Source organism: Pseudochaenichthys georgianus, chromosome 11 (genome assembly GCF_902827115.2).
Source record: "Pseudochaenichthys georgianus chromosome 11, fPseGeo1.2, whole genome shotgun sequence".
Lineage (NCBI taxonomy): Eukaryota > Metazoa > Chordata > Actinopteri > Perciformes > Channichthyidae > Pseudochaenichthys > Pseudochaenichthys georgianus.
In genome coordinates, this window is record NC_047513.1 from 2946637 (window position 1) to 2968901 (window position 22265).

General features: G+C 43.8%; 1 protein-coding gene across 3 annotated transcripts; it reads left to right on the forward strand.

Moving 5' to 3' along the window:
• Positions 1–1295: 1295 nt before the first annotated feature.
• Positions 1296–19952, forward strand: mgat1b (alpha-1,3-mannosyl-glycoprotein 2-beta-N-acetylglucosaminyltransferase b). Of its 3 annotated transcripts, none has more exons than XM_034094384.2 (3): positions 1296–1822; positions 5512–6694; positions 17387–19952. In XM_034094384.2, the coding sequence occupies exons 2-3, from the start codon at positions 5840–5842 to the stop codon at positions 18086–18088; spliced, it is 1557 nt and encodes a 518-aa protein (XP_033950275.1). In that variant the 5' UTR covers positions 1296–1822; positions 5512–5839; the 3' UTR covers positions 18089–19952. The 3 variants fall into 3 exon arrangements, with proteins under 3 accessions (XP_033950275.1, XP_033950277.1, XP_033950276.1); XM_034094386.2 differs by lacking the exon at positions 1296–1822 and adding an exon at positions 3729–3799; XM_034094385.2 differs by lacking the exon at positions 1296–1822 and adding an exon at positions 3810–4949.
• Positions 19953–22265: the final 2313 nt, after the last annotated feature.

The window sequence follows — 22265 nt, forward strand, 5'->3', positions numbered from 1 at the left end:
TGCACAGACAGACCTAAATTATGTTTCAAGTACTGGATTCATTTCAGTTTTGGCCCAAAAGAAATATTTATAATATTTCATATAACAATTATGTAGCATATTTGATCCTCAAATTAGAGAAGTAGAATTTAAAGAAATTGATATTCTATATTCAACATTAGATAAACACAGACGAACCCTTTCCAAGTACCATAAGTATGGCTAATAAGAATAATTGATAGACTTAATCTGGTACAGATCAGTAGCATTCACACATTTATGAATTAAAGTTTTAAGAATGTTTAATCCTTCCTTTCCAGGTTTTTACAAAAGTCATTGAATATTTGCCTAACTTTTCCTTTTCAGATTGTTAAACATTTTGAGAATTGTTTAATTTTTCCCTTCAGATTTTGAAATGACACAATGGTAGTTTAAATTCTATAATTATGTTATCATGCCATAGTCTTTTGATTTAATATTTAATGAAGCTAATGTAAAAGTAATCCTAAATTGAAGACACTGCAATTTTGCAGATTACAGATTGATCAAATCACCACTGTGAATTTTATACCTTAGCTGGATCTCTTATGATCCTGATTGTATACCTTAGCTAGATCTCTGATCCTAAGTTTAAATGCTTTTGTAATTGCCTTAAAGTACATCTTTAAGCTGCAAGGTGGTTTTGATTTTATAGTTTGATAAATAAAATTAATTTACTAATGAGTAAATGTTAAAACATATTAGTTTAAAGAAATGTGTTTGCTATTATATATCTGTGATTGTGTGTTCGTTATTATGCGTTTGACAACATATGCTCCAAAACACAATGACACATTTTGGTATAGGCTACTTTGAGTATATTTAGATGCTTGTACTTTTGTACTTTTACCTGAGTAACATTTTGAATGCAGGACTTTTACTTGTAACAGGCCTTGTATTCCTACACTCTTTTACTTCTACTTTTACTTAAGTAGGCCTACAATATTTGAGTAGCCTACTTCTCGCACCTCTGTCTAATAGAAAGAGTACATTTTAAAGGGGTTTAATGAGATGACCATTAGTTTGCATCATGGGAAGTGTAGTTTTGGAAGATACACCAAACTAGGAAATTAAAGTCATTATATGTCGACCTCCTGCTAAAATGTTGACCAATTTTTATTTGTTTATAGAATGTGAATATTGAACAATTTAATATGATTGTATTATTCCATTCTGTGGCCGTTCTGTGTATAGGGATATAGATGGTATAGGGAAATTATTCGGAATAAAACCTGTCTCGGTTCGGGTCGACTCGAACCTAAAGAGTCAATAATCCGGAAGTGGAGTTAAGTGTAGTCCTCACACATCAGAAGCCTGGGTGAAGCCAAGTGGAGTATGAGAACCTGAGCCAGGGCAGAGGAAATGAGTTCCAGGAGCAACATGTCACTGTGGACACGCAGGCTGCTGGCACTGTAACGTGTGTGTCAGACACTGCTAACAGTAGCAGCTGCCGGTGATGATGATAGCAGCAGTGCTGGGGGAATAATGGGAACCAGAGGTGGAGGTGCCGGGTAGAAACACAGAGATGCACCGTGGATTTGACAGAAGGAAATACAGCGGCGGCTCGACTAGCAAACATTAGCTAGCTAGCCAGCTAGCCGGTTGGTGGTGCAGCTGGATGTTAGCTTCATTTCCTTTCACGGTGCTAGCCGTATTGACTCTGTTGAGAGCGGCATGTGAGAGGGGAGTGCCAGGCTTCAGCTGTCCGGGGCTTCGTGGTCAGGACGGCTCATGAATGAAAACCCTTCACCGCTGCTGCTCGGCGTTAGCCAGCTAGCTAGCTAACAGCACGTCAGCATAACGGGTAAGCTTGCCATTAAGACGCAGTGTATGTCTTAATGTAAAGAAGACAACCTGTGTAACACACTGTGCTCTGTGTTTCACTTAGCTAGCCGACAGCTTGTTTAAGCTAGCCTATTAGCTTCATAAAAAGAGTGTTAAACAGCTTGGTTTCCTCTCAACAGACCAGTGACCCGCTGTTTGCAGCGGTGTAAAGTAAATAAGAACATTTACTCAAGTATTGTACTTGAGTATAATGTGGTGGTACTTGCACTGTTATTCAGTATTTCCATTATCTGCTACTTTATACTTCTATAAAGTGGGAAATGTTGTTCTTTTACTGCACTACATTAATTTGACAGTTGTACTTACATGTGTTAATATGATATATATGAACTACTTATTTACTCTCCAAAATGTGCTCCATATTGTCGAATTACAACCTTACAAAACTCTTGTATATTTTATAATGATAAAAACACAATAATAATATTGTATACTAATGCAACACTTTCATAAGAGGCATTCTGCACTATGCATACTTGTACTTCTGATACTTGAGTACATGTAGCTGGTAATACTTCTATAGTTATACATGTAACAACTCAGGACTTTAACTTGTAATGGAGTATTTGAAAACTGGTAATAAATAATACTTTAACTAGTCAAGGATGTCAGTGCTTCTTCCCCCACTAGCTGCAATGTGTTTTATTATCTCCATGTAATGCTACTTTATACATACTCCACTACATTTCAGAGGCAAATATTGCGCTTTTGACCCCACTACATTATTTTAAGGCTCACAGTTAATAGTTAGCCTACTTTGTACATTTAAAAACATGATATGCTGATATGAAATAATGCAGTACTCTACTAGTAATCTACACAGTATTAATACTGTATGTAATACTGTATTCAAAAGGTATCTACATTTGGCCCACTGTCATTTGGCCCACTATCATTTGGCCCACTTTGACAAACTACAATTAGATGGATAGATAGAACTTTATTTGTCATTGTACAAGTACAACGAAATTACAACAGACTCAAGGTGCCAACACGCAACAACAAGACAATATAAAAACAACAAGACAATATAAAAACAACAAGACACTATAAAAACAACAAGACACTATAAAAACAAGACAATATAAAAACAACAAGACAATATAAAAACAACAAGACACTATAAAAACAACAAGACAATATAAAAACAACAAGACACTATAAAAACAAGACAATATAAAAACAACAAGACAATATAAAAACAACAAGACACTATAAAAACAAGACAATATAAAAACAACAAGACAATATAAAAACAACAAGACACTATAAAAACAAGACAATATAAAAACAACAAGACAATATAAAAACAACAAGACAATATAAAAACAACAAGACAATATAAAAACAACAAGACACTATAAAAACAATAAATGGGACTTAAAAAAAAAGGGAATATGTACATAAATAAATAATAGATAAATTAAAATTGCATGATTCCCCTTGTATTGTATACATGTATACAAACAGGATATCTTAACCATAAAAATAAAACACTATGAAAAGATCCATTCTGCATAACAAGTACTTTTGATGCTTGAAGTACATTTAGCTGACAGTACTTTGGTACTTTTATTATTCAAATATTGGGCTAATGGGCAAAATGAGTACTTACTTTTGTAATGTACTTAAGTAACATTTTGAAATCAGTACTTTGACTTAAGTAAAGGATCTGAGCACTTGTTCACCCACTGTCTGGAGCCTGGGGTTGTTCCTGCCGCAGACTCCTCTCTGATCCTACCAGTCAGTTCCACGTTGTCTGGCGACAGGGGGGGGGGGGGGGGGGGGGGGGGAGGTACAGAAGAATAGAGTTTCAGCTGGTACAATTGGTAAGAAGAGCAGCAGTCCCTCCCTCTGCCCATCCTCCTTCCCGTTCAGTCCCTGAAGCTTAGCAGTTTGAAAAGGAGGCATGACAGATCTGCTGCTCCGAGGTCAGGTATGCTGAGCTTTACACTTGATATTCTTTACCCGCACTTTAGACCTTTGATGTCCTTAAGGACCCTTCTCTACTTACTCCAAGTGCCCTCACGGACTCTTTTCCTTTCCTAAATACCATTACTTCTCTACTTTCTTCTTGGGGTTATTGTAAGGCAGCCTTTATTGTCAGCTTAGAAGTGTACATATTGCTTCTTCTGGTGTCACCTTGATCATTTAGACATTTTAGATCATTTCATTTGGTCTTGTAACTCTTTTATTTTAATTGTATTCTCTTATTCCACTCATTTCAATTAATTCAAAACAAAACATGTACACTTTAAGCAGTTTCTTTGTCAGCCCAGGAGGGGTAGAGCAGGAAGAAGAAAGTCTTATTTCTTTATGGCCCTAAAGACAGTAACACATAACACCGTTGTAAAAGGTAGCTAAAGCGAATGCCATGGTCCTAGAGTTCACCTTATCTTCTTGAGCGTCCCGTTTGAGTTGTTGTTCAACTTTCTGCTAACTTGTATGATGTACTCTTGGTTGCGTGTGAACTGTATTGCTTCATGCACAGAGTTGTTTGTGTTAAAAACCAAGCATCACTAGGAAGGTTTGAATGTGTTTGTTTAATATAAAGCCTGACACGAGTGTGCCATTAGTGCTGAGAGCATTCTACATGTATTTAAGACTAGTTTCTTTATCCTAAGTAAGTTATCCGATTCCTCCGTGAGCTTCTTAATCATCTTCTGTGTCAGTAGGTGGGACACCTGTGGACTAATGGGGCAGGTTCTCTGTGAGGTGATGGTAATACAGAGATGCACTGTAATCAGGTCTGACTTGCAAAGAGCTGGCAGAGCACGGACACAATCCGTTACTGATCAGGCGCCCGCTCCTTGTAGTCAAACGCCCGTCCTTACACGATTACTGGACGCCTATATTTATCAGCAGCAATTGGCTTAGGCTTTCCTAATGCTGAGCAGCTTCCGTGGAGAGCTCAGTGTGACGTCCATCTCTCACTCCTCACTCACACCAGCGGACAACGAAACACACAACATTTACCGTCACATCCACACTGTGGACGATGTCGCATTGATTTCCTCTGACTGCAGAGCTCAGGGGAAGCATCTCAACATGTGTACTGTGTGTTCATGGGGAGACTTCTATCTCAGGTATAGTCAAGCTCTGAAGAGGCCCTGCTTCTATTTGTCTGATCAAATGCACTAAAGTTAAAATGATTTAATTATGGTTTATTTTTGATCGTGTTGTTGTTGCATTAGGTTGTGAGTTAATACCAATACCAGTTCTACGATTCTCTTTAATATACCCTACTTCAACATACTTTAAATATATTTTGTATTTCTCTGAAAACTCTTTCAAACAACTATTTATTTGAAATTCTGACCAAATATATAAAGGTTTACACTGTCTCTGTTTTCTGAGTATATCTGCCCTCCGTCTGTAATGCAATCCCTTAGTCCTAGTTATAGGCCAATGGAGCTGTGGGGGGGGGACTTGAAGTTTAATCAAATAATAATTAGAAAACTCGTTGTCTCACACACACTCTCTTTTCTCTCCGTTTATGTGGAAACACATATCTTGGGCTTTTGCCAACAGTGTCACTTCTTTTATCCACACGTTAGCAGAAATATACAGTGCATGTGTGGAAGGGGCTTCTGTTCATATGAGCTGTGTTAATTCTACTGATCATTTGTTCTGCTGCTCTGTTTTCAGGATGATGGCTGAAGGGTAATTTCCAATGAGTCACGTCCCCTCAACCCAAAGGGACCCCACTTCCTCTTTTTCACTGTCATCTGCAGTTTTGCAACCCCCCCTTGGCTGTCCTTGCGTGTCCTATCTCTGCTCAGTTCCCTTGTCTGTATGGTACGGTAGGATTATGTGAATTGACACTCTCTTGACTAAAAGACGGGATAACCTTCATGTTTGAAACACTGACAAGGTGATCTGATATCAACGTCCTGCCCATCTGAGATAGCCTTCTTTGGTTCCCTACCTGCAGCCTTTTTCCACAACCCCATCCCTTTTCTAGTGTCATTGGGCCATGGTTCGCAAGAAAGGTTCTCTTATACTATGCAGTGCTTTCCTGTTTGTCGCCTGGAATGCTCTGCTTCTGCTCTATCTTTGGGGTCCTCCCATCGGCCGTCTCGGAGAAGGTGGTGGAGCCGAACCAGGAGGAAAGGAGGAGTGGGGCATGGGGAAAGGAGGCGGGGTTAACCTGGCCGGGGAGGTGATCCGGCTGGCAGAGGAGGTGGAAGTCCAGCTGGATACCCAGAAGAAGCTACTGAAGCAGATTGAAAGTCACAGAGCCATGTGGGCCAGGCGGAAAGACGTCGGGAAAAGAGAAATGGAGGATAGAAACGAAGTCAAAGAAGAGATTGTCCACCAGCCGCAGAAGCTTCAACCTATCGAGGATAACGTGGATGATACGGACCAAACTCGAGTGAAAGAAACGCAGAGGCCTGTTAATACAGAAGCTTTAGACACTAACTTAGATCATCCCCAGGTCAATGTACCAAAGGAAGAGATTGGCGAGAGCAAATTGCAGACTTCCCCTGCCACCCCAGAAGTCGTCATCCCCATCCTGGTTATTGCCTGTGACAGAGTGACGGTGAAACGGAGCCTGGACAGACTGATACAGTACCGCCCTTCTGCACAACTTCATCCAATCATCGTCAGCCAGGACTGCAGCCACGCAGAGACGGCTCGGGTGATTGGCTCGTACGGAGATCAAGTGATGCACATCCGCCAACCGGACCTGTCGGACATCAGAGTGCGGCCGGAGCACAGGAAGTTCCAGGGCTACTACAAGATCTCCCGGCATTACCACTGGGCCCTCCAGCAAGTGTTCAACACGCTCTCCCACTCCACTGTGGTCATAGTGGAGGACGACCTGGAGGTGAGTCCACTCAGAACTTTGTCTCATTCTCGTAACAGTACAAATGCCTTGCCATCCTCAATAGCTCTCTTTTTTTGTATGGCATTTAGATTTGTTTGGATAGTTTGACGATTTAAGATGGAGGTCTGTGGTTTGTCCAGTGGTAGATACAGGCGAAGGTAAACATTGCTACGCTGTGTCGACAGTTGAGTTTCACCGGGACAGAAAAAACATTTGAGCCGCACCTATCTGTCAACATAGAGACGAGACATCGTCACCAGCAATGTATTCAGAGATGTTCGTATCCATACTACATTTATTTGTCAATTAGTGTTAACACCCACAATGAAAGGAAAATAAAATGTATATGATTTAAAGGTGGGGTAGGTATGTTTGAGAAACCGGCTCGAGATACACTTTTTGTTATATTCCATGGAATGCTCTTAACATCCCGATAGCAATGAATATCTGAAGTGCTTTGACAACAAATCCATAAAAAAATGTGTGGCGCTGTAAAAAGCACGACGAATCATCCTGCCTGCCTGTCAGCCTTCCATCTGTGCACAAACTTATCTCGTGCCCTCATTGGTCATGTGCGCGTTCGTGTGTGTTGGAGGAGGGGCTCTGGAAGGAAGTGGCAGATTTTCTCCGGTTGTGTATTTTCAAATTCTAGCGCAATCGAGCCGGTTTCTCGGAAATTACCTACCCCACCTTTAAACGCAAGAAAGAGGCAGATGCAACCAAAACAAACGGTTGTTTGGGAGACAATAAAGAAATCATGCGGCCAATGGAAGTAGTAAGTATTTTGTTCTATAAGACCTAATGAGTAGAATTTTAAATAAAAACACTGGTTCTCGGTGCCTTGAACTGTGGGTACATGACCCTGTTAGGGACTCTACACACAGTCACTGCACCAGCTGTTTGTCAAGATATAGTTCCAGCATTTAACTCGCTCTCTAACCACATATTGTCATACATTTCTGTTTGTGTTGAGATTAAACACACTTCCCCTGCTTCCATTCTAAATGATCAGCTAGCTCTAAAAACAAGCCAGTTTAACAGATCTCTATAAACCCAGCTTTTGACTCAAAGCAGCTTTAAAGGGGACCTATCATGCAAAATGCACTTTTTGATGTCTTTTATACATAAATATGTGTTCCCGGTGCGTCGGGGAACTCACGCAGCGTCAGAAAAATAAAACGCTCTCTCTTTTCCTCCGTACCCAAATCTCTAAAAACGGGGCTACAGAGCTGATCCAGATTTGCGTCCGATATGATGTAATATCGGAAATGTAGGCTGGCTTTACACCTACGGCCCTATCAGAAAGTTGCTATCGGAAACAATGCCCGACTGTTTTGGACGTAATATGGTCTGTGCGCGTTTACATTAGCATCGCTAACACTCAGAGCTAGGGATGGGTATCGTTAAGGTTTTAACGGTACTACTACTTTTATCGATACCGCTTATCGATCCGGTCTTTTATCGGTTCTTTTGGAGAGAAAAACAACGTAAACTAACTAAACAAATTGTGAACAAAACTAACATTGCTTTTTATTTAAATTAAATACATAATATTTCACATCAAAAATAAACAATGTTTTAAACAATCGTATTAAATAATGTGATGACAGAAAAGCTGAAACTTTAACAAAATAAATAACTCAGTTTCCTCTAATCATTAACCCATGTTTGTATAATGTAGTTAACTCCGTGTGTTGCTGCTAGCATACATAACACCTGACGTGGAAACGTTCCTCGTGGACGGGGCTACAGAGCTGCTAGAAAGACAGTGGAACCCGGTGCATTCCTCCGTCTGGATGTGGAGCACTTTTGCTCAATGTTTAGACAAATTGCTCGTGTTACCGCCCTTACATGCTAAACTCTTATTGCACTTTTGGTTACGAGCATTGTGCACATCGAGATGGGTAAAGTTTAACCACTTCGGAGCGCGTTCTCTCCGCCATCTCTGCATGTAGCAGAGCCCCGCCCCCCGCCCCCTCGCAAGCAGGCGGGGGGGGGGGGAGAGAGATATCTCTCGTCTGGATTGGAAAGATCGAAAATACTAAAAATAATCATAGACGCATTTTGCAGTCTTTTTGCGTATTCGAAACGGATTTGGCGAAATTAAAACTGCAATATAATGTTTATGGAGAAATGATACATATGACATATATTTGACATCTCTCCAATACCGATAACATCGGAGCTTAACGGTACCACAGTCTTTAATAATTCAGCCCCTGGGCCTGTTTAATACCGGGGCTCGGTACCCATTCCTACTCGGAGCTAGCCTGTACTGCACACAGAGTCCTGCACGGGTCTGATTTTCAAGACCCACTCCCGCGACGTGCAATACCAAACCCGCCCCGCTACCTGCACATATTGCCAATTAGTTCTGCAACCCGACCCGTCGGCACAAGGTCCGCAACCCGACCCGAACCCGCATATATATGAGCAGTGAAAACGTGCAATTATTCACACACGCAGTTGTATATTTGTCTCAAAAAGCGTGGGATGTTGGTTATTTCCTCCATCTAGGTCTGATGACACCAAAAGCCTCCCAGACGCTGGATTTCGCTCTTGAGGAAGTGTTATTGGAAATACTGTATTCTCCGCTAGAGCTTCACCTCAGCCATTTCGAATGTGGCGCGCTCAGCAGCAGATTGATGCGCTGCAGAGGTTATGATTATGCGCGGTCCCGCGGGGGAGAGGTCTGAGGATTTAAACATTAAAATAAATAATTATTATGTTAATATATTTATTATGCAAGACCCGACCCGCATCATCTTTGTTTTACCCAGAACCGAACCCAGAAAAAATACCACCCGCGAATCACTTTTTTTGCGGGTACCCGACCCGATGCAGGACTCTGACTGCACATGCTTCTTCGCATGTGTGTGAAGAAGCATGAAATAAAAAGGAACTCACCTTGTGGTATAACCGGCAAGAGAGAAAGCCTTTGAGCTCCAGACTGTTTCAGAGATAATCCTTGATAATCCATGATATGGCGTTTCATCACCGCAGTATCTGCCGGTAGCGTCTCCTGCATGAGCTCAGCCACCTCCTCTTTTTTTTGTGACGGGCCGGCCCTGAGTTCATATGCAACTCGCATATATCTTTCTCTCTCTCTCTTCTCCCTTCTCTCTCTCTCTCTCTCTCAATGTTGGTACGCAAATGCGCCTTTTTTCAAATGACCCGGTGCTCTTTTTTTGGCGGAGGTGCGCATGCGCACCTGTGCACCAGTTATGTGCAGCCTTCTATACAAGTGCTTTGTTAGTCATTCTATCGCTCGAAGTGGAGTCAAAAGAGATGGGTTTTCAGTCTGCGCCGGAAGGTGTGTAAGCTTTCTGCTGTCCTGATGTCAATGGGGAGCTCATTCCACCATTTTGGAGCCAGGATAGCAAACCCACGTGTTTTTGCTGATGGGAACTTGGGTCCCCCTCGCAGCGAGGGTGCAGCGAGCTGTTTGGCTGATGCAGAGCGGAGTGCACGCGCTGGGGTGTACAGTTTAACCATGTCCTGGATGTAGGAAGGGCCAGATCCATTCGCAGCATGGTACACAAGTACCATTGTCTTGAAGTTGATTCTAGCAGTTACCGGAAGCCAGTGGAGGGAGCGGAGGAGCGGTGTGGTGTGGGAACATTTAGGAAGGTTGAAGACCAGATGAGCAGCTGCATTCTGGATGAGCTGCAGAGGTCGGATGGCACATGCAGGTAGACCAGCCAGGAGGCAGTGTGAGAAAAAGTTTTTAGAGAGTACTTGTCCATGGACAAGTGAGTTTGGCAATATACTTGTCCGAATACATTCTTCACTTGTCCAGAATGGACAAAAATTGGGGCCACTGGAATCTTCTTCTTCATCATCGTATTTTACACTTTCCCACGGTTTTTACAACACCGCTAACGTAAGTGAGCGGTAAGATGTTACTGCATCACATATAGGGTTGGGTATCGTTTGGATTTTAACGATTCCGGTTCTGCTTTTCGATTCCGGTTATTTTCGGTTCTCGATTCCGGTTCTTTGAGAGGGTAAAAATAAGTCCCATGACAAACTGGGAGAAAAATATATTTATGAAAACATTAAGTCAAATCTGTATTCCTATTTACAAATCACTTCATACTGTTTAATTTCTTACGGTTATTGAATACAATTATATAAAAATAATCTCTGCATTGTTTAGTTAGTTCTAAGTGGTGCAGTTTGAGAATGTACAATTGGCCCAGTCTCCTCTGATGTTACACTGCAGCCTGCCTGTGAGACACAGTCCAACCACACATCTCCAACACATAGGCCTAATAATAATACATTATTATTATCTCAAAAAGAGAGATGCTAACAAATAATAAGTAACTTTTAGAATTAATTTTAAGGTGCTTCTTCTCATATACAAAGCAAATGGACAAGGACCCAGCTACATTGCTGACTCTCTAATGAACTACACACCTGCCAGAACACTGCGATCATCAGATGCAGGTCTATTAGAGGTCACCAGAAAGAGTCCTAAGAAGATCGGTGATGCAGCCTTTGTAAACTACGCCTCAAAACTGTGGAACACGTTACCCAACAATATTAGGGAAGACAATACATTAGGCATTTTTAAAAGGCAGCTTAAAACCTCTCTTTACCAAAGCATTTTACACTATTATACTGCACTATTCTCTGTGATTGACATTGCACTATGTCTCTATGTTTTATTCCCCATGTTTTTATTTTTAATTATTTTATCCCACTTTATGCTTTGCTCTTGCTGCTTGTTTTACACTGATTTTATGTCTTATTTTTACTGATGTAAAGCACTTTGAACTGCAATCCCCTGTATGAAAGGTGCTATACAAATACAGTTATTATTATTATTATTATTATTATATTTATAGCCTATCCTAGCGCTTTTCTACAACTCAAAGACGCTTGCACGCTTACACATGTCCTGCAATACACATGTCCTGCAATACACATGATGCAGCTGCCCAGCTACTCACTGTTTGTAAAAGTTAATAAATAGTATAAATAGCATTTCAATAATGTACTTTCTATACCCTGCTTCATAAACAATACTGACATCCCTGTGCTCCTCCGAGTCCGGGGGTCCGGGAATGTGAGGACAGCGCGAGGACACAGACAGGGAGGCTGCTTCACTTCATAAAGGTGGTCAATATTAACAACACAGGAGCTAAAACGCGTAATAACCTTCATTACGTGTTCGAGAGAGAACATAAGAAAGTTTGACAAAGATGAGGCTGTTAAACGGGCAGCGGATCCGCTGTGTGTAGAAAGAGAGAGAGAGACGCTGAGCTGCACCGTGCAGCGATCAGCTGATACGGAGCATATGAGAGAGCTGCAGTCCACGGGGCTCGGGGGCTTGGCCCGCCTCCTGTCCTCACAACTCTTATTAATCTGGGGAGCGGACAACTCTTATTAATCTGGGGAGCGGACAATTGTTATTTGTTCCTACTCGGAACCGAGTTTTGCTTCCCAACCCTGCCACTGTGCTACACTTCCCGCCCCGCCCCGTCTAACTGTACAGAAAGCGGCGAGATGCATTTCCTTATGAATCGACAAGCAGAACCGAAACTAACATTTCTAAACGAACAATGGCGGACACGGACAATTTGCGAATGAGTTCTGCCTTTTGTAAACTGAATGTATCAATAATTTGTCAATAAATCGGGGCGAAAAACGTCACTTGTCCGCCGGACAAGTCAATTGAAAGATCTACTTGTCCGATATTGTAAATAACACGTCCGGGACGGTGGGACGTGTACTTTTTCGCACACTGGGAGGGAGTTGCAGTAGTCTAGGCGTGAGATGACGAGAGCCTGGACCAGAAGCTGCGTGGCTTTCTGAGTCAGCTGGGGACGCATCCTCCTGATGTTGTAAAGCGTGTATCTGCAGCAGCGGGTTGTAGCAGCGATGTTTGCAGTGAAGGACAGGTTGTTATCTAGGATCACACCCAGTACAGGTACAGGTTGATTAAACGGTCGTCACACAAGGTATCACATGACATGAAAGGGAGCAAGGTCATTGGACAGACAAATTAATTTAATTTTTTTTTGCATGGGCCCCTTGCCGGCTCTGGGCCCCGCTGCACCGTCGATAGTTACGCCACTGGAGGCATGGCTAGAATGGGTGATCTGTTTGGTATTTTGAGCAAAACACTTCATAGACATGTTTTTGTATATATTTTTATAATATCTGAGACCTATGCTATTGCCTGAAAATAGCATGATAGGTGACCTTTAAAGTTAATAAGTATGTGTTCATTTGTTCCATTCCATGTTACTAAGCTGACGTTTTATCCAAAGCGACTTACAATCACTCCATTCTATTATTCACTGCAGCTGCATCATGTTGAGTAAAAGACCCCATGCTTTTATGTCCTCACCATTTCATCAAATGGAAATATTGTATTTCACATGAACTAATTTCACATATTATATTATCCACTGGATCCAGACATATGCCAACTTTGTGACCTTTAGCACAATGAAACAATAACATGGATCGACAGTAAAGGCCTGAGGGGTTAGACAGTGCCTGCACACAGCTTGAGTGTGTGATTCCCCTGGTAGCTGCAGCTGTAAAGAGGTTGGATAGAGTTTCCACTGTGAAAGTGTAATTACATGTTGCTTCTAGACAAATGTGGGTTAATGATGACTGGAGCAGCTCCCTCTGGTCCCACATGTGTCTCAAATATTCATTAGGGGAAAATCTAACGGGAGCTTTTAAGACTTTGTGAAAAACGTCACTCCCACCAGTATCCGTATAGTAGTCACAAGGCCATTGCACAGCATGTATCATATGTATGCAGGCCAGTGTTGGGTGTAACCGGTGTAACGCGTTACAAAAGTAATGGAGTTACAGTACTATATTACCTTTTGCTGTAACGAAGTAATGTAACGCATTACTAATGAAATGTGAGTAATATATTACCCACAATGCTCAGTAACGCAGTTACAACACATTTCAACCCAAATGAAATGGTGTTTTGTTTTTTAAGAATGTACTAACACAGCGAGACATTCCGACACCAGACACATTGTGCGGGTAGATTAGTAAACCTGGTGTTTACCCTTCAGGCCTCGCGCCGGGATCTTCGGGGCAGTTGAATGTTATGCACCCTCTATACAAATAACAAATGGTGTCAGGTGCGCGTGACCTGCTCCGCTGCGCGTGCATCATTTCCAAAGTGCTTCCACAGCAGTGACACACATCTGAGGATAATCATGTATACGAACATGGTTAAAGCAACCATCACTAAACGCCAGCAACACTGCATCTACTGCAGACCGTAGCAACGGGTCAGATGGGGACATCACGTGACCCTCCATGTGGACACTAGCTGACTCCCGCCTGACTCGCCGCCCTCAACCCCGGAGCAGCACTCTTCGTCGCCCGAAACTACGCCGCCCCTCTGCGGCCCGCAGGTGCCAGCCAGGACACCACGGCGAAACAGAGCCTGCCCAGGTAGATCTAAACAAGTACCCGCCTGCGCAGTGGGGTTAGGCGGTCATTTTGCAGCTCGTGGTTTACAAATAGACGAGGGCTAGAATATTCATGTGAAAATAGTGCCATATTCTGCCTGCCTGTAGAAATGTTGGGTCAAACATAATGCATACAATAGCACAGATGCCTTCACCACGAATGGCTACACAAAGATCTCATATCCCAAGCTTATCAACGAGCTGATGTTGCAGCTGAAATGCTCTCCAGGTCACAAAGTCACCTCACATGATGATGATGTGATCCAGTTTTCAAGCACAGTAGATATTCTCTTCCCAGAGTATGTGATGGGACCAAGGTGATGTTTAGTACATGGTTTTAATAATACTTTTGCTTTTCAATGTTTGCCATTTCAAACCATGAGCTGGATCAAATAATATGTGCCTTGATTTACAAAATGTTCTCTTTTGTTTTATCAGTAGCTTTGAAGCTGTTGTGCTTTTCCTTGCCACAGTCCACTTTGGAGTGTATGAGATATTTCAGGATTGCACTTTTAAGTCACTTGAAATGTTCTCACTTGCTTGGTTTCAGAACATAACAAAGGCCATCATCTGTTCATTGGGACCATCAATGCCTCTATTGCTCATGTAAACCTGCTACTGCTGCCCCCCTGTAACCTCAGAGGCACCCTGAGTCATGTTGTTCTGGAGCCGGGCCTGCACACGGCCACATGCTAAACACACTACAGAGCCCATTCCGTGTCCTGTCAGTGTTCACTTCCTGTCTGCCTTCTTCTGGTGATTTATCTGACGTCCAGCGCTCCGTCTTTTAACCTCTTTTCCTTTCTCTTTCTGGATCCTCCTTAGCAACCTTCATTACAGTCCTTGACAGTGGTCTGTACTGCTGTATTAACAAGGTGTCACATGTTAAGAAGTTACAATCAGAATCGAGTATTCAACTAAGCCGTGTAATACAAGTTGTTAGTAGCCTTAAGGGCCTACACAGTTGTTATGCTATACCACATCGCCCTTCACTGGAGGTAGAATGAGCTGCACTAAACCACATTTCAGCATTTAAAATACCTAGCCATTCTTTTGCGGTTATTTTGGTGAAAGTAACTCAAAAGTAACTCAAAAGTAGTGTAACTCATTACATTTCAGAGACAGTAATATTGTAATGTAACTTATTACTTTCAAAAGACAGTAATATGTAATATATTACACTTTGGAAGTAACTTGCCCAACTCTGCTGCAGGGCCAGCGTTTTGGAATAAACTCATCAATTATTCTACATCAGTTGAATATTCAGCTGATGTCTGGGTTTATGTGCTGACAGTCTGACGCTTAATAGAAGTCTCTAGAACTCCTCCTCGCAGCTTCGATAGGTAGATAAAAAAACACTAAAACGTTGCCTAGTAAAAAAGGGCCTCGGCAGCAAAGGACAAACGGTACAGGAAGTGTAACTTTGACTTCAAGCAGCAGTTCTAGGCAGGAAGTGCCTTGAACGTCAGCAATTATCTTTCCAACGAGCAGCGAAATGTGGCTCCACTTACGGGCTGCTCTCCCTGGCTTCCTTGTTGCACTCCTGACAGCTCGGGCACCGACTCGCTTGTTTTGGCTCATCTCAATGCGAGTCCAAGTGACCTCTTCCAACCTGCTGCACCCCCTCACTTCGTATGTGCAGCCAACGTCTGTTCAAATACCTGTGTTCATGCTCATTTGTCTTTTTGATAGCCTGCAGTGGGGGGGAAATGAGGGCTGAGAGAGAGGTGGGGTGCAACTGAGCGAGGGTCCGTGCTGTTTGAGCCAGCGATGTTGCAATGACTAATAGCGTGTCCCTTCTCTGAGGTAAGGCTTTAGAGACGCCAGTGTTCCATGCTGCACAGGCTGCAGGGATGGACCTTCACAACGTGCTGTGCTTTAGTACAATATTAAGCATACTTGTTCTTACTCAAATATTTAGATTTTTTGTTTTATTTATAAATCTACTCCACTACGTTTCCGAGAGGCATATTCAACGTTCTCCATATTCTCTTTTGACAGCCTATGTCTCTTTTCAGATTAGGATTTAACAACAATAATACTAAGTTTCTTAATGCATTGTTAAATATTTAAAGCAGCAGTCTCCGTTTTGCATCTCAGATATCTTTGACCTGTTGGCAGCTCCACTTCCAAGTGCACACGATGATTTGAATAAGCCCAGAGAGGAACAATAAAAGAATGACCCAAAGAAATACCTACAGATGTATGGAGCAAGGACTGTTTGATCTCTCCTGTGCTCAGATGAGTCTTGTGATCAGCGGGTAGCGTCCTGAGTGAAATGTGTAACTAACTCAACCTACATTGTAATCAAGATGAGAACCATAAACAAATAAGAGTGCTCGTTCGGTTAGCACTGTTTACACAGGGAGGTGGACACCAAGTGTGTCCTCCTCTCTGGATCATGTCCTTAGTCCTAGTGAGAGCTGAGCAGGCACATGGGTGCTGCCGTCTGTCCACCAGAAGTAACCTTTCGAGGCTTTGAGCTCCAAACAATCCATCATTTAAACAGAAGAATTCCAGTTTATCACAAGTTTCTGAAGTCTAGACCAAATGTTTGGAGCTCACCACCAGTGGGTCTTTATTGGTGTGTTTCATGTTGTAGAAGAAAATAAATGAAAATCTCTTCAGCCTATTTTAGGCTTCTAACCAATGACCATTGAGCTTCTAGGACTGATGACTGCACCACTGTGTATCAGTCAATCAGCAACATACACAGCGAGTTCAGTGTTTCCCCTAGGTGTACTGCTTTGTGGGGTGCTGCCTGAGAGGGGGGGGGGGGGGGCTGTTTTTTTTAAAACACCTTGAATTTCAGGGGGGCGCGGGGATCCGTTGGCGGGCGCAGCGCCCCTCCAAGACAATGGTAGGGGAAACACTGGAGTTAATAGCTGACATGATGACATCACAGAGGATGTGTGGTGAAGAAGCCCAAGCGGTCGTACTCTCTGATTGGTTGGAGACACAACTCCCGGTCAAACAGACCACATCCCTCTTCAACTTTGACCTACTGTACTTACTGTATTTGTGCACGTTGCTCTGTTCCCAGAGCTCTGCTATTTATTTGGAGACTATCATATTATTTAGACTAATGGAAAGAATGGTTCTTTAGTGGCCGAGCGGTTCTGTTGTAAGTTGAGACAATTGAATGGAATGTTTTTAAATGATAGTACTGAACTGTCCCTTCAATGATGCTTCTGATACTGTAGCTCACCCTGCCTCCCTCTCCTCTCTTAAGGTGGCCCCGGACTTCTTTGAGTATTTCCGAGCGCTGTACCCGATCCTGCACGCCGACCCCACCCTGTGGTGTGTTTCTGCGTGGAACGATAACGGCAGAGACGCCCTGGTGGACCCCTCCAAAGCTGAGCTGCTCTACAGGACAGACTTCTTCCCCGGGCTGGGCTGGATGCTGCTCAAAGAGATGTGGACCGAACTGGAGCCCAAGTGGCCCTCGGCCTTCTGGGACGACTGGATGCGTCAGCCGGAGCAGCGTAAGGAGCGCTCCTGCATCCGCCCCGAAATCTCCCGCACGATCACCTTCGGCCGCAAAGGCGTCAGCTTAGGTCAGTTCTTCGACCAGTACCTGCGCTACATTAAGCTAAACACTGAGTTTGTGCCTTTTACCAAACAGGACTTGTCTTATTTGCTTCAAGAGAAGTACGATGAAAGGCTTATAAAAGAGGTCTACAGCGCCCCCCTGGTGAAGATGGAGGAGCTGCAGCAGGGGGGCACCCTGAGGGGCCCGGGGCCCTTTAGGGTGCAGTACTTGAGCCGCGACACTTTCAAAGTCTTTGCTCGAAATCTAGGAGTGATGGACGACTTGAAATCTGGAGTTCCTCGCACAGGTTACAGGGGCGTAGTGAACTTCCTGTACCGGGGCCGCAGGGTGTTCCTGGCCCCCCCCGAGGGCTGGACGCAGTATGACGTGAGCTGGAGCTGAGGGACTCATCCACTCTGAACTATGTGACTGGTGATGAAGAGGGAGGCAGCCTTACTCAGAGGAACACCCTCTCAGACCAAAGAATATCAGGGCAGTGGTTCACGAGGGAACCAGAGTGTGACCCGCCTGTGTGTGAGGGAAACAAGATGCTTATTCAGCAAGTGCAACGGCCACACACACTTCAGAGTGTGTGAGGGAAATGAATTCCACCTTGAACACTGTTTGATAACAGCTGCTGGCAACGTGCCTTGCTTTCTGGGCCCATTTGTTTGGTGTATTTTTTATTCCTATGAAAAACCAGCCAAATGCAGACTTTACATCACATGCCGGTGTTTGGGGAGTTTGGTAGCAGGACGTCAACAGAAAGGCCATGTTCCAGTGTGGGTGATAATACAAGCAAAATGATCCTTTTAGAATTGAGCAAAGTGCATAAAGAAGCTGTTAAAACGAGCGTTTAACGCCACCCTGTGCTGAAGGCATCGGGCCACTTTACAGCTGGAAGGCTTCATTAGCAAACATGCAGAGGGGAGGAGGAACTCTCCAAATGAAATGTATCCAGACTGCCATCAGTACGCTGAGCAGCTCATCCAATCTGCTGGAGAATATTAAAAGTAACAGATGTAAGGTGGGAGGTAGAAATGAAATAAGTAGAAATTTGATCAGAGCGAGCATGGAGTCAGTTTCACTCTGTAGTGTTGACTGTAGCTTCGAAGTCCATCCTCCAGTGGTTGACTTCACGGTGTTAGTATTGATTTGAATGAACGAGACCTCTCTTGGTGGAATACAAAAGTGTGTTGTGACTTTAGGCCCCCCTGGTGATGGATCAGCAAAGCTACAAGCATCTATTGTTTTTCCAACCAAGTTTAGATTTACACGCTTCAACTTCACATGACATGAACATCGCCGTCCCCATCTGAACAAGTCATATCAGTTCTATTCTAGCTCGGGTAAAAAATGGATATGGGGTGCTACATTTGATCAATGACGCTGCGTTGATTCTTTGGTCATGTGGGAGTGGCCGTGTTTAAATCTAAACTGGGTTGGAAGAACAAAAGAAGCCACGACCATCGACCGATACTGTATATCATTCTTTGTGTGACACATTTCATGAGCTGCTCATCAGAATAAGCTTTTCTGGCCCACTGCATTGTGGGTAATTATACAATGACATGTCTCCGGGTTTCGAGTGCTCTCAATGTACCTACACACTGTTCCAAGAACAGTTTACAGGAAGATAGAAAAAAAACATTAATCATAATGACTTGATAATAATTAATAAGAGTCCTGGGTAAACGGGTCGGTGGAAGCTCATTGGCTGAGTTGATATGAAGTAGGCGGGACCACAGTCCAGTCTTAATGTATGATGTATTTCATGTTCTGAACAGCCAGTTTAAAGGCCCATCCATGTGATGGCTGGAGAGAATTCACTTCTGAAGAGGATCTGCATTTCACTTTCTCCAAGGGCCTAAATGCGTTGAAGGAAGTAGTCGATATGAAGGAAGAAATTGTAATGGTAAGGATATTTTTCAAGATATTTAACGTTCTTGAACTTTTAACAAGTTTGCAAAAGCGCAAATGATATGTACATGTCACTGATTTCCTGATGACCCCCCTGCAGCCCTGACCCAGGGTCAGCTGTAATCACATGACATCCGAACAGAGGTTTGGGCAGCTTAGGTTTGTTACAGAACCACTGATTGTTGGCAGGTTTGGTTTGTGCTCCATGAAGGCTGTGGAGAGAGGAGTTCTCTGCTGTCACGCTCCGGGAGGTTCTCCACCCGATGCTCCCTGTCTGAATGGTGATGTGTAAAACCTGCCTGTGTTTTTAACTTTAATACAGTACAAATAAAATCAACTATTTTGATATCTGCCCATACGCTGAAGGAGTTATTCATTCATCTTTGTGTGTCCATTCTGAACAGAAGTTTTAATAATTGCAGCTTGCCTTTTTTATTTGAAGGGACTCATGATGGCTTGCACATATGGAAGTAGAACAACTACATTACATAAGAACAAAAAGATAATAGCAGCAATGTTTAGTGATGGATCATCATGGTGTCTTTGTGTGTTGGGTTGAGAGGAGACGCAAAAGCCTCTCCTGCTTTAGGATTAACATTCAGTTCTTCATTCTGGATTCATTTAGAATTACACCCACAGGTCCAAAATACATGCTCAGGAGCCAAGCCTGGAGAGGTTGGCCCAGAGTGGTAACGCCCCTATTGCACCTGCTTCCTGCTGAGACATCGCCCCCCAGAACTGAGGAGTCGCCCAGGGCTGGCCCACCATCATCTGTGTCGACTCTGCAAACCACGACGATCTGGGGCCACTAGGATGACTGACAGATGCTCTCGCCTCACTCTCCCCAGGAGAGGGAGAATGAGACGCAGCGGTGGAAAGGCGTGGAGCAGCTTCCTTGGCCATGGCTCGTGTGCAAACGCGTCCACCCCCAAGGGCGGGTCGTCGCTCAGGGCAACGGAGAACCACAGGGCACAGTGGCTGTTGCGCCGGCTGGCAAACAGATCCACCTCTGCTCTCCCCAACTGGGCCCAGACCTGCTTCACCACCTCCGGGTGAAGCACCCACTCGCCTGGCAGGGGCCCGCCTCTTGACATGAGGTCGGCCCCCCTGTTCTCCAGTCCCGGCCCGGGACGTGGAGGGCTCTCGGAGACAACACAATCTCTGAAGCCCATAACCACAGCCTCTCCGCGGTGGTCAACAGGCGGAGCGGACTCCGCCCTGCCTGTTGATGTAGGCCACTGTGCTGCGGCTGTCGCTCCTCACCAGCACATGTGTGCCCTGTAGTAAGGAGGACCAACATCACCGCTTGCAGCTCCAGAAGGTTGTGAAGGCCTGTGAACACCGTAACGTACTGTAGGAGGTCACTTGCCCCAGTGGAGCCCCCCTCCGCAGATTCTCTGGGGACCCCCAGAATCGGAGGTTGCCCTCCACTGAGGGGGGATGGTCACCAGACGTCGTTTGTGCCTCTTGGGATCTAAACGAAGGCCGGTAAACCACCTCTGCAGGCGGTGCATATGCAGCAACCCCAGCGGTACCACGAGGTGAGCAGCCGCCATGAGACCCAGAGTCTGAGGCTCAAAGCTGTCACCGTTGCCCGCTGTCGCAGCCTGCAAACTGCCTGAAGCAGGGATGCCTGTCTGCTCTCTGACATGGCGTAGCCCGCCTGCATCGAGCACCATCCCCAGATACTGCACCTGCTGGTGAGGTATGGGACTGCTCTTCTTCCAATTGACCGCAACACTCAACTTGGTTAGGTGTAGGATCAATTGGGCTGTGTGGAACATTGACCGTTCCGTGGACCTGGCCATGACTATGAGGTCGTCCAGATAAAAGAAAACCCTCATGCCATGTCCGCGAAGCGGCTGCGGCGCTGTGGCCACACATTTGCTGAACGTGCGGGACAGGGAGTAGCTGAACGGCAGTCTGTTGAACTCGTAGGCTACACCCTGGAAGGCGAAACGCAAATACTTTCTGTGTTTTGGAGCAATTTCGACATGAAAGTAAGCGTCCTTCAGGTCGATGGTTGTGAACCAATCGCCCGGCTGCACCAGGTCCAATAACTGTTTTACATTTAACATATGGATTGTTTTGCAGGCAATGTGCTGAGTCAGGCTGCGGAGATCTAGAATGGGTCTGCATTCCCCCGTCTTCTTGGGAACAGGAATTACGTGGAATAAAGACCCTGTTATCTGTGCCGAGGGTTCACAACAGATACCGCCTGCAGTGGCAGAACAAACTAAAAATGTGTTTCCCTCTTGATTCACATGCAAGCATATTCAATTTTAGGTTGTAAATGATCTGTTGTTTTTGCAGGATATGTGTATATGCAGAATTCTAAAGGAAACGTTATTATTAAGACAGGAAAAGGGGCAGAGCAACATCTTATGCAATTCATTTTGTGTAATTTGAACATTTATTCTTTGTAATGTCAAATTATTAAAATACACTACAAACTCACGTGCGTCACAAAAAATAAAGAAAAAATAAAACAACAAGCAAGACACACATCTAAAACAATGGGGAAAGAATTGTTCTGTTTCAGTCATTTGGATCTTTAGGGAATTCCTTCAGAATATTGAATAAACGTTGAGCTTTTTTTTACCTTTTTTGTATTTTTAAGGATTTCAAGTAGAAACTCACTTAAGAAAACAACCAATCC

Excerpts from the sequence above, each read along its gene's own strand:
- mgat1b (XM_034094384.2), top strand. The coding sequence starts at position 5,840 with ATGGTTCGCAAGAAAGGTTCTCTTATACTATGCAGTGCTTTCCTGTTT. Across the intron at positions 6,695-17,386 it reads TAGTGGAGGACGACCTGGAG|GTGGCCCCGGACTTCTTTGA; the intron begins GTGAGTCCACTC and ends TCCTCTCTTAAG.